Source organism: Cupressus sempervirens, chromosome 5 (genome assembly GCF_028749045.1).
Source record: "Cupressus sempervirens isolate cs-2001-9-10 chromosome 5, ASM2874904v1, whole genome shotgun sequence".
NCBI classification, from domain to species: Eukaryota; Viridiplantae; Streptophyta; class Pinopsida; order Cupressales; family Cupressaceae; genus Cupressus; species Cupressus sempervirens.
This window is the reverse complement of record NC_143122.1, coordinates 515,744,447-515,757,852: the sequence shown is the minus strand read 5'-3', so window position 1 is coordinate 515,757,852 and position 13,406 is coordinate 515,744,447. Positions and strand designations below refer to the sequence as shown.

The following is a 13,406-nucleotide window of genomic DNA, read 5'->3' as shown; positions in this document are numbered from 1 at the left end:
AGATTAGAATTGAAATTCTTAAAGAATATAAATCTGATCTAACTTTAACAAGTATAGATTTCATCATCGCAGCAGTTTTGGCTTTACAAGTAGTTTCCCAGTCAATCGATGGTATTATTTTTGTGTCATTGGAGTCTTGCTGTATTAACTTTTTCATAAAGCCTTGCAAACTACTGTTGGCCTTTTCTGTGAGTTTTATGCACAATATTATGTAAAGTGGAATAGGTGAGATGATTGCCTTAATCATTGTGATCCTTCCTACAAGGCTGAGATATTTTCCTTTCCATGATTCCACTTTCAGTATCCAAGATTCTTTTGTATCTTCAAGTGAGAATTTCTAACTGCTCCTTTGAGTGAAGGGGATTTGTGTATAATGAACTCTACTATGGAGAAAATATGTGTTTGGGTAATTCTGTATTAAAGAAGAAACTATTTTGACTTTTCTTATTAATCATTTGACCAATTAGGCTATGAGTACTAAGTTGATCTCAATCTTGCTGCTTCTAAATTGGCATTTTCATTCAAGGTGGAATGATCATCAAACTTTTGGTGGGTCAATAGCATGCGTTAAAAGTAGATCCCTCAATCCACCAAATCTGGTTACCACCTGAATTGATCTTTCTAAAGGCTCAATCAATGTGATAGAGAGGAAGGTGGAGACGTGTCTTCTTGGTAGAGTCCCTAAATTGATTTGAAGAAATTTGTAAGGCTACTGTTCATGGAGATGAGTACTTGGGAGTTGAGATGTAATCACAGATTCATTACTGCCATGATTTTCTGTAACCAAATTTCTCGAAGATTAATAATAAAAATCTTTAGCATGCTTGATCATAGACTTTGCTAATGTTTAGCATTTTGACCAATTTTTTGTGTAGAGGAACAACAGAGTGAAAGGATTTGTGAACTATGATTATTCCATACACGATTGGTTTATCTAGGGCAAAGTTGATTTTCTCTTGTAAAATGTTTATATGAAGTAAAGGTTTGAGTTTGTTAGGAATTACTTTTGAAATGATTCTGTACAATGTCTTAACAAGATGAATAAAGCAGAATTTCAAAATGACATCATATTTAATTTTTTAGGCATTAACGCAATGTTGGTTGAGTTAAATTCCTTAAAAATCATTTAGCATTTCTTTAATCTTGAATAGTCTACCTTATGCCATTCCACATAACAACCCAATATGTTTGAAATGATGCTAGAGGAAAACCATCAAGGCCCAAATTCTTATTTGGTTTGAGTTCCCATAGATCCAATTTTATTTTACTGTTTGTATTAAGGGCCATCGACATTTCTTTACTGCTGAACGCCTTGAGTTTAGGCGAGGTATAAGATCAAGTCGAGACTCTTGGTTTCATACATCTAAGGCACTAGGTTTGGGAAGAAGCTCTTCAAAGTATTTGAAATTCTTTTTTTGAATGACTTCTAGGTTTGATGAGAAGCTTCCATCTGTTGCTTTTGTAAGCTATTTTATTTGAGCCTTGTGTACCTTGGAAACATGGGGAATGGCATTTGGTGTTTAGGTCTCTTGCCTCTATGCATGTTTCTCTACCTTCAAATTTCAATTCTACTTTTTCTCTAATAAATAATTCTTCATATTGTGCAAATGTTCTCTTTTTGTGAATTCTTCCCGATGCATGCCTTGCATCATAATGTTTGATGTAGTGTCTTTATTTCACTTTCAGTCCTTCCCTTTGTAAATTTTTGTGAAGTTGTTCTTAAAATGTGTTTTTCTCTGTTCTTCAAAGCTACTCTACATTCTTTTAAATTTGGGAGGCCATATGAGCAGGGCTTCTTGTATATTTCAAGACATTTTTATTCATGTATGTACCTGTGCACACAAACTTGTGTATGTTGTCACTGATGTAAATATGTCGTACTTAATAATTGAATTAGTTGGTATTATATATTGCACCTGGACGTATTCCATTTCTATGAGCATTGTAGCATGCCAAAGGATAAAGACTTTAGGAGTCCCATAAAAATGCCATTGATGTAATAAAGATGATGTAAGCAGTGGAGTATGATCTTGGTAATATTGAGAAAGTCTAGAACAATTGTCTTCAAAAATAGTCGAATACTAAGAATGTAACATTTTTATGGTGGAACAAGTACACAGAGAAGGTTATGTTTATTTGAATAATTGGCACGAAAAAATTTAACATATGCAGAGTTAAATTAAAAAGGAGTTGGTATTATTGGCTATTGTGAAGGTATGCATGTGGTCTTGAAAATGGAGAGGGTGATCAACATGTTCAAAGGGGATTTATATGCTTAAATTAGACAATTGGTTTTTGAATTTTCACATATCTATGAATCTTGATAAACAATAAGTTTATATAATAAACCAAACGAGTCACACTCACTAGGAGGAAATTAGAGTAGCGATTTTTAATGAGTCATGAGAAACCTCAGATCAAACTCTGACTTATTCTAATAAATGGAAAAGTGCATTTCATATGGCATGGGAATGAGAATTATGCGATGTAATTATTTTCTTCAGGAATTATATATGTAGTTTCTATTTCGAGATGAGAATTATGTGATTGGAATGAATTAGGTAAGCAGCTTTTGAGTGGGAAGGAGATGTCTGTAACCATTTCAACCCAAGAAGACCTAATAAATAGAAACAAGTATAGAATGGATATAAGATTTATACATGAAAAAGTAAAACTTGTCAAACCGAATTAATTTATTTATTAACAATAACGAAGGACAGAGGAAAATCAGGTGAGAAATCTTTGCACAGAGAAAGGACAAGTCAATCAGCTGTTCCTTGTCTAGCTTGCTGCAAAGGAGAAACATATAGTGCAGCTGACAATCTCTCCTCCTGTCACACTAACCTTGCCTCCTATTCCTGCACACAACTGATGGCCAAATTTGTAGCACAAGCCTACTCAAAGACCAGGCTGCATCAATTTTCCTCTGCTTTTCACCCAATTGAAACTTGCATGCACTAAATGCTTTGTGTAAATAAATGGACAAAGACTATGGAATGCTCTGTGAGAATAAATTGGCCAAAAACTATGGAATACACACAATTCAGTGCCTTTTTTGCTAGTGGTGATTAACCAAATTGGCTTAATAATTCATTGAATAAAAGCTAAGTTGCCAGTTCGGATTCTGGTTCATATGTGGGTTCAATATTCAGGTTTGACATTCGCTCAAATTTTTGTTGGGCTGGGTTTGGTCCGTTTTGGGTTCGTTCGAACAAGTTTTTTTTTCTTAGAAAGAAAAATTATATGTGTAAACATATGCTGCAGCAAATAAATTTGTACACCACTATGCTAATATTATAGCAATTTAGCAACATAAACCACCATATATATTCACGATTTAGTTCGAATAGCATGACAAAATGTCAAAATACACCACTATATCAATGTTTCAATTCAAAAACAGTAATGCCAACATTACTAATCACTAATCAGTAAACACTATCAGTCATGTGATAAAAAATCATCAAAGAATTCCTCATCATTAGGAAGATGTCGATTAGAAGCACAATTAGTGCCACTAGCATTAGTAGTCTCAGTTGTAACCTCAGGATCAGCTTCAACATCACTATGTATCTCATCATTATGTTCACCATCATCAATTGCTAGTGCATCAAAGTGGGCTTCCAACTCTGTAGACTCTGGTTCAACATCCCATTGTTTTGCCTCCCTTTTTTTGTAGGTGTTCTCTTTGTGAGTTGTGAGCCTCAAGTTGGAATGCACAAAGACCAAGTTATCTGCCTTCTTGGAGTTTAGTCGGTTGCATTTTATTGAGTGGATAAAAGAGTATGTGCTATAGTTTCTCTCAGATGATGATGAATTAGCAACTTATCAAGATTTACAAATTTGAAATTATAGAGTGAAGAGTTTTGAATATTTATGAACAAGAAATTACATATTAGAATCTTAAGACTAAAGAACTTACCTGCGATAAAATTTTGATGGCAACGGGCTGCAAGAGTTGGTACTTTTATCCATGGAAGTACCACCATTTATGAGCAATAACATTGCTCTTGTCTTCAAGAGCATCAAGACCACAATCATCGGTGCTGGCAAAAATCATAAATTCAGACCTCATTGCTGATCATAGGTGCTCTAGAAAGAGTTCTTCGGAGGGCTTCCTTGTACCCTTTAGAAATTTCAGGATCTCTGTATGGAGCAACTCTTGTGCTGTTCCCCTTGAGGACATCTTGGCTATAGAACTTGGGGATCAATGCAAAGGCAAGTAGATGCAAATGGGTAGTCATTTTATTCTATCTCTCTTCCATGATTACTTTTAGCTCCTTGATGAATTTTACATAAGGATCTTGCTCTTTCTCATTTATGATGGCCCTAATATCTTCAATTATGGAGTTAATGCCATCATATACCTCACCCAAGCAAGGCCTATCCATGTCAGTGTATTAGATCATGCTTAATATAGACTCAGTGAACTTCAGAAGGTACTCAACACGGCCCCACCAGGAGTCTTGTAATATCCTTTCCTTAATGACAACTGCCCTTTCACTATTAGATTGCCTCCATACACTCCAATTAGTACTGGTTACCATTCTAGACAATGCCTCTTTCACTTTGATAAGGTGTCTCAAAACAATAGTGTTGAAGGCAAAGCGGGTCTTAGCAACCTATTTTAAGATCAAAACAATCGTAGATTAAAAATTAAAAATCAACTAATCTATTTAAATTTAAAAGCATAAAAAGTTTACTAAACTAATGCGACTAAATTTCTAAACATGTTTAAATTTTAAACAATTGAACTTACTACCTTGAAGAGTTCCAATTTCGAGAATTGTCTAAATATGGCTTGTGTCATATCGTGGTTTGTGACAAACATTTGGATATCTTGTGCCTCTTCATACAATTTTTTAATCCACTCAACCTTAGTGCCAATTTTTTGCAGCATTAGGTTGAGTGAGTGCACAATACAAGGTGTCAAAAAAATGTGTTCGTACCGCTCTTCAACCAGTAAGCTAGTAGCCCTACAATTCTTTGCATTGTCGGTTACTACTTGAACAACATTCTGAGGGCCAACTTGCTCAATGGCTTGGATGAGAATGTTTGTAATGAAAGGACAGTCCTTTACCTGACCTTCACAATCCACAACTCTCAAAAACATTGTACCTCTTGTAGACACTGCAATAACATTCATCAGAGGACAATTCCTCGCATCTTTCCATCCATCCGATACTATTGTGACACCTACTTCGGTCCATGAATCCTTGATGGGTAGCATGTCATCAAGTAAAGTGGTGCGTATCTTCTCATAACCAGGGCCCTTGAACCCCTTTGGAGCATCATTAACTGCTTTCACCATGTATTGCCAATATGGTGAGCGAACAACATTAAATGATAATCCATTTGCATATACACATCTTGCTATGGCTTGATCGACAACGTCTGTAGCATCATTTTGAAATGATGCTTCCAATGGTCCCATTGCTTTCTTACTTACAAGCTATTGTTGAGAACGTAAGAATGGATGACATTTTCCCTTTCTTTGAAGGCCTACCACTTTGCAACGGATGAGCAACACTTGCCCTCCCAACAACTTCATCTGCTTGCTTTTGTTCTTGAATGTATTTGTTCATGATGTGATTTGGAAGGAGGGTTTTAGGTAGCTTTCCGTTTACTTTCGGCTTCCCTGTACAAAATTTAATGCCTTTTTGAGGACTAAAGCACAAATGTGCTTTCTCTCTACTATAGGAACTACTTGATTCCTCTTTGCAATGGCTGCAAATCCATACACAACCTCCTCCACCCGACATTGGTCGTAGTATTTTCACGTATTTCCATAACGGGGAACATTTGTCGATTTTGAAGTGGGGATTTCCGGTGCCAGAACCAATTGCAGCCATTCTTAGAATGATAGAATCTACAAATAGTAAACAACAAAAAAAGTAAATTTCTTTGATTTGAATGTGCAAAAAATTAAAATTCAAGATCTCCCCACAAGAACCTTTAAAATAAAGTAACATAGGCTTGGTGTGTTTGTACAATCTAGCTAGAATAAGCAGATTATGAAGAAACCAAGGTTGCTGTAAGTTTTAACAGCAGTAACATCTGAATTCAGTTCAAGAATCAATACATTAGTGTATCTGATATCATTGATCAGATGGAATAAGTGAAATATGAAGGGCCCAAGGTAGTAGCATTATTAACTAGACTAACCATGAGTTGACATGCAACTGTGTATCTAGGCTATGTACAGTAAGAAGTGATATGTTGGCTGAATATATCAACAGTAAGAAATCATAGTGAGGTTAAAATGCTGAGTTAGATTACCTTCCTTTCTATTGGCTAGATTGAAAAGAGAATGACTGGTGAGTGGTGACTGACTTGTAGTTGTAACTTGTGTGCCTTTGCCACTACTGTGAATGGTGACTTAATGGTTATTGCCTTGGTGCCTTTGCCGTTAACCTGTATGCCTTTGCCACTGCTGTAAATGGTGACGTTAACGGTGACTGGTGCCACTGCCTTCAATGGTGAATGGGGCTGCTGTTGTTAATGGTGAAGCCAAGCCTAGGTATTACAACTTTACAAAATTGCGGGTTTGATGGAAAATTTTAAACTTTAAAGTTTACATTATAATATTAATAAAATATATTAAAACTATTGTGTTGAAGTCAACCAAAACTAAAATCATGTTAAATTCGTTCTAAATTTCCCTGTGTGGTTTCACATTCGCTCATTATTCGTCTTGGGTTCGTAAAAGTGAATTGGCATCGAATTTTATGGTGAAATGGGGATTTGGGATTGAATACGAATTGACTTCGCATATACAACAAACCGACTTGCGAATTCTCAATTGGCAAACTGAATATGGTAACTTAGAATAAAAGTATAAGAAAGTCAACATTTTTTGATTTATGGCTTTAAAGTGACTCTACCATGAGTGACACCTTACCATTTTGATGGATTATGGCACCCCATTGAGCCTTCATGAGCTAGACCCTGAGGTCAGAGACGATCTTCCTGCAGTGTCCATAAATTTGATAAATTAAATTAATTATTTTAAAGATGTCCAAAATATTAAATAATAGAAGGATGACTTTAATTTTAATTAATTTAATTAAAAGTGACTAAAGTAAAGCTATATTATAAAGTCATTTATTTAATAAAATTCCCCAGGTTGTTTGAGAAGCAACTTCATGAGAAATTATGGACGGTTCACCAAATTGTCAGAAAAGGAAAGTTTTACATGGCATTTGATATGTTCAGATGATATTAAATTTGGATGAAATTATCTAACGCTTTGGCATTAGTTAGAATTTTTGGAGAGGGAAACCTTCAGGAGTTTGTGAAAGAGCTGAATGGAAACCTGGTTCTTTTGGGAGTGAAATTGTGATGGGATTCACATTGTACAAAATTGGTGGTCATAATTTTGGAGAAATTAAATATTTGCAGGTGTGAGCTGCTTTACCTGATTTGAGAAATAGAGATAAATAAAAAATATGACTATACTTGGAGACTGTCACAAGATTCGCCGAATTTCATCCATGAAGTTCGAATTTCAGCGAATTTTTACCCTTTCTGAACTTCATCCGAATTTTATGATATTTAATGTAATATAGTTATTTATAATAAGATTATTTTATTTTGATATCATATCGAGTTATTTAGTTTAATTATTTAGCAATTTCTAACTATTTTGACAATTTTGTGGATATATTACTTATATTTAAAAATAAATAAATTTATATAAGTTAAATTAATGTCGAAACTTTTCCGAATTTTTACCCTTGCCAAATTTCATACGAATTTTATGAATGACGAACTCGAATTTGAATTCGAACCTTGTGACTTAGCTTGGAGTTACCTCAAAAATATTTGAGGCTTAATAATAGTGTTTTGAGAGGTATCGTCTGTGGGCATTTTTCATTTTATTTTGAATATATTTGAGCCAAAGAGTTTTATAAGAAATGGTGGACCATATTGTCAATAATAAGAGGCATTTTGTTTGGTAAATTGATATTTGCAGGTCAATAATATTATGGTGAGAAATAAATATTAAAGGTTATTTTTGGATGTTGGCTTCAGTTTGAACTATAGTGGAGCCTATAAATAAGTCTGGGCACCAGCGACAGCAATAACCATTGACAGATTCAATGATCTTGGGCATGATTTTAATCTTGAGAATACATATTATTCCTTCCGTGAGTTGCATTGAATGTTTCTGGAGCAGGATTGTCTGCAGTGCCGTGAGATCTCTGGAAACTAATGGTATCCCCAGTAACAGAGCAATACCATTTCTCCTGGCTTGAGTTTATCCACCGGTGCATGAATTTCAGTTAACTTAGTTAGCGTTCAATGAAGATATAGAAATATTTTTGGAGCTGTTGAAGGTGCATGTCCTGTTTCTGTTCAAGTCTGGAGTGAACATTTCATCTCTGTATATCATTTCTGATGTATGACAGCTGCATAATCCTTTTCCTAGGTGCTATATGGAAGGAGGTATCTGTCAGTGACACTATCCAGTAAGGTTTGCATATGTTCTGGTTTTCTTTGGAGTTGGGACTTTGGAGTAACCTGTGCTGTTCCTATTCTTTTCTTGGTGTGTGGGCTTTCTAGTCGCAATGAATGCTACTGTCTGCTGGAAGCCATTTTAGTTAAATGCGTCTAAGATGAATGTTGGAGATGCAATGCAACTTGGATCCTAATATCTTCAATTCTGGTTGTGTTAGGGTAGAAGTCAGATTATTTCGGCTATGCTTTTTCAAATATAAATCATCCAATGTCATTCAATAAACAATCTGGAATATGAATAGCAGTATTAATTCAAAGGGGCACAGTTGTTTCTGGTTTTGCATAGTTTATCTTTGTGGTGTGAAATGTATGAAATCATTACAAAGTTATAAACTGAATCTAGCCCTTGCAAACAGTTAAACATTTCCAACTTCCAAATCAGGTAAGTTTGACAAAATGTCTGGTTACTGAATCATTGACAAGTTCAACCAAAGAGTTTCAATTTAGACAACTTTCATACAGGTGTTCTTACACTTCATTTCCACATGCAGTTGATTCAACTGGTGGATGATCCTCAGAATTTTTTACACCTATATGATCATGCACAATGTCTGCAATGCATTTCCTAAATATAAACTTTGATTTTGCAGAGAGATGGATGTTCAATTCCTTTTAAAAGCAGCCATTTGCAGATCTCTAATCGTTGGAATAGAATTTTTAGTAAATGTTTTATAAATCTGTAATTTTCTGTTAATTTTGTCTATTTTGCTGGGCACTGAACATCTCACACAAGGTGTATCATCGTATTAATGTTAGAAGGGGGCATTTTAAGTTGCTCTCATTAGTAAATAAGAGAGTACAATTTTTTCTGTTAATGGCACATGTAGAGTGTGCTATTGCAATGGGTAGCATATTGGGGATGCAAAAGTTGGGTAAATGTGGCCGCACAAAATGCAAAGAAATTATTAAATGCTTTGTCAGATAGATTATATAGAAGGGCTCACTAATTCATGTTATTCTTTTGTGCCTCCATAAGGGTTATTTCATACGCAGATTGTGGACTTTAAGAATTGAAATTAGCATTGAATGACAATGGTTGTGGAATTGTTTTACATGTGCTTATCTTTTTTTCATTATTTTCTTGTTATTTATCACTTCGTATTACTGTATCTTATTAGCATTGTATGTCTCTCTCATGGCATGTTAACAAATATAATTGAACTGTATCAAGATATCAAATAACACATCGACCAACTAAGCTTATTTTGTGGGGTAAATTCTGTGTTGAGTTGTTAGTCAAGCTTCAAAATGTTGAGAATGCGGCATTTTTGTCATTATATTACATCCTCTCATATTTTGACTGTCCCCTGTCCTTAGTTTTTTTATAGCTTTAGTTTCCATTATAGCTGTGCGAAGCCCTTTTGTATCCTCAACAGTGCTTCTCGTTTATAAAGTTTAACTGTGGCACTGAGTAATTATTTGATATTTGCAGTTGGTTGGGGATGCTTCCTGGAACATGGGCATATGTGAGTGCTGGTGCTTTTGGTAGAGCTTTCATTGTAAGTTCTTTGATCTTAAATTATCTGATACTTTGCATTGTTTCTCTCTGCTGGTTCTTTATGCACAAGTTCATCTTTGTTCTACAGTAAATAATTGAAACCCAATTTTAAAGCCTTCTAACCTAAATTAATTAGAATCCCTGTTAGTAAAGGCAGGTTTTTATAGATTGCTGACTTGTCAATTGGCATACAAGATCATTTGTAAATTGCTTGAGTGGAGAGTGCATTACTTTTTCTATTTGATTGCAAATCTGCTAACCTTCCAAACTTGTCCTCAATATGAATTTTACATTTTTCTTTTGTAACCAACACGACATACATTGACTACATTATTAAACTCCTTAGAAGAGCCTTTTTTTATTGTTAGGTTATTAATGTCTAATTATCAAGTAGTTGACTTAAGAGCTGATCATATATCCACATCATTGTTTGGATTCAAATGATATCAATGCATTTAGGATTCTGTACTGATAGCTATTTCTGCAGATACAACATGAATGCAAGAGGATTAAAATTTCTTGAGTTGTTCCTTTGTTTTGAAATTTGGAATCTATCAAAACATAGATATTCGTTGAATCAGGAAATTAATTTGTTATTATGTATCACTGTAGTGCAGTCAAGGATGAGGTACTTGTTAGAAATAGGAAATACGGGGGCGGGGGTTGGGGTGTGAATGAGTATTTCACAAACTTTAGCCCAAAACTGGATATTATTAACAATCTTATAACTTGCATATGAAAGCAAACTAACTATGCCGAACAGTAACATAACCATGCAATAAGAGAACTCATAACACCATATTTTGTTAACTAGGGAAACCTTGGCCAAGGGAAAATACCAGATGGGGATGGCACTCACAAAATGATCCATTAATCAAAAGTATCTTGTGAAAGATATTCACCCTGTTAGGAGTCTATTACATCCTTATAGTGTCTCAGTTCTTGTTTGGAGGACTAGGCTTTATTAGAAGCCTTGACCTTGTTAGGAGTTGTTATATACAATTACAAAATGCATGCAAGATGAGCCCATTGCCCAAACATGCAATGTACAATATAGTTCTTTAATACAAAGAGATAGATACAAAAACCTCTTTACACTGCTGCTGATATCTTCAATATCAGATCTTGCCTTTGCTGCTCATTCACAAAATTCACATTCCTCTGATTATACATCAGAATTTGCATCGCATTACATCAATATCACATTACATCACTTAATCACTTACATAACTTTGCATTCACAATCTTTCCTTTATACCTTGCTAATTTACAATTATCTGCCTAGTCGACCTTCATGCTTTTATACACTTTACAAAATACAATAAATTTTTTTACTCACTTAGGGTTAAAATATAGGATGTCGTTCCTAATTAGTTAAGTAATTATTTCGTAAACAAAATAATTCCTTAACCCAAAATACCCATTTCTTTGTCATGCTCTGTTCTGCTTGTACACTATTGTTGCTGGTAAATTGACCATAACTTTGTCCATATAGTTTTGCGCTTTCGCATCATCATAGTGTCAGGTAGCTGCACCTAACTTCACACATGTCCATGAGAAGCCTGTGAAGCTCGCGAACCAAAACTCTATCTATTCTGCCATATAAATTGTATGACACTTAGACAATTTTCTAAGTATAACTGCCATGACTTCATTTTCATGATCTGCCCACTTTATATGACTAATATGTTGCTATAAATGAAAACATCAAAATGTCTAACATAGCCAAATTGTCAACAATTTCCCCCTTTAGCATTGATGGCAACATAGGGAAAATTGGCTAAGTCCCAAAAATAAAACTTCTCAAAATTGGCCTTGACAAAATTTATAACTGTGGATCATTACATATTTACCATCTTTCATTATATCTCCTAATTACATGATAACTCCCCCTTTGATTATAATTCTAACTTCTATTACAACTTCTACATTACTCCCTTTTACTTATACCTTATCTTTCCCTTATACACAATTTTCTTTATACCTGCCTTATACATAATTTTCTTTGTCTCTCCCCCTTACATATCTATATATACACAATTTTCCTTTTCTCTCCCCCGTTGACATCAATGACAAAGGTGTCAAAACTTATGTACAAGTCAAAATTTGCTGCATTACCTTCAAGGTTGTTGCTGACTGGTGATTTGTGAGATGTAATCATCAAAGTTTTGTTTCAAATAGAGAACTCCATGTCCCATTTGTCCTTAATTACATCTGGAACATTTAAAATTGCACATAGAGCATAAGAAGCTATCTCTACTGCATCTAGATCTGTATAGACAAACTTTTCATAAGATGCCTTTATTGATAGGCATTCTTCCAGCAGCCTCTGTACAAGATCAATTTTCAATGCAAGGTTTTCCCTTAACAATGAAAATCGCTTCAACTTCATCGCCTCTTGTAGTTGTGAAAGCCTGATTTTGTTATTAATTTTATTGATTATGTTCTCTAGGTCAACAATTTTAGTTGAGGGATTTTGCACTTCATTCATAAGTGCCTCTAATTTTCTAAGTTTGGTGCTTAGCTCTTTTGAAATACTGATTAAAGTGGGTGCTCCAACATACTGCCCATATACTGTCTTCCCTTTAGTTAGACATTGTTGTCGTCAGTAAATATTGTGTAGCCGACAGGTTGATGTCGTCGATAATTGTTATGTAGCCGACGGGCCCCTTCGGGAAGGTTCTTCGGGATGGTATATGTACAACTTTGGATTATCATTGTAATTATCATTGGAAGTACTATATAATTTGTTCGGCATATATGCGAATAATAACTGGAGTACTGTTGTGTTACATGTTCTTGTCTATTGTTTGTATGCATTAATAAATCGTTTACCTCATATGCTAAACATTTGGCACCATTGCCCAATGGACGTGGAATGAAGGCAGAGGAATGAAGACTAATGCCGAATCAGCTTAACAAGGATAAAAATTAAGATTAAAGGGAAAAGATGGAATACGCACCGGACAAGAAATTTTAATTTTGGCACAACAGGCCGAGCGCAAACAGAGGTTTCAGCAGATTGCCGATGGACACCGAAGCATCGATGAATTGTTGGAAGAGACTCGACAGTGGTTGAATTTGGTGGAAGAAATAAGGGAGGAATTTTTGAACCTGTATACGCCAAGGGAAGAGAATCCAGATGGAAGGGAATCAATTCGCATGGCTTAGAGTGCCGAGGGAGGACGAGCGTGAACTTTTCGTCCGTGATACACTTCTGGAAGGAACAACTTTGTTTGAGGAAAGCCCTTTTTCACCAAGTATTGCGACTGTTGGAAATAAGACGACTGCCCAAAACAATGTGGGTGTGCAGAGCAACGTGGGTGTGTAGAATAGCGTGGGGGTGCAAAACAACGCGGGTGTGCAAAACAGTGCGGGTACACAACAA

General features: G+C 35.1%; 1 protein-coding gene across 2 annotated transcripts in view; it reads left to right on the top strand.

Annotated features, from left to right (window-relative positions):
- Window positions 1-13,406, top strand: part of LOC149556971 (SNARE associated Golgi protein family) — a 142,987-nt gene that overhangs the window by 79,544 nt on the left and 50,037 nt on the right. For both annotated transcript variants that reach the window (XM_089831615.1, XM_089831616.1), the window contains exon 5: window positions 9,953-10,019. In XM_089831615.1, coding sequence (XP_089687741.1) covers window positions 9,953-10,019 — 67 coding nt within the window. The remainder of the gene's footprint in view (window positions 1-9,952; window positions 10,020-13,406) is intronic.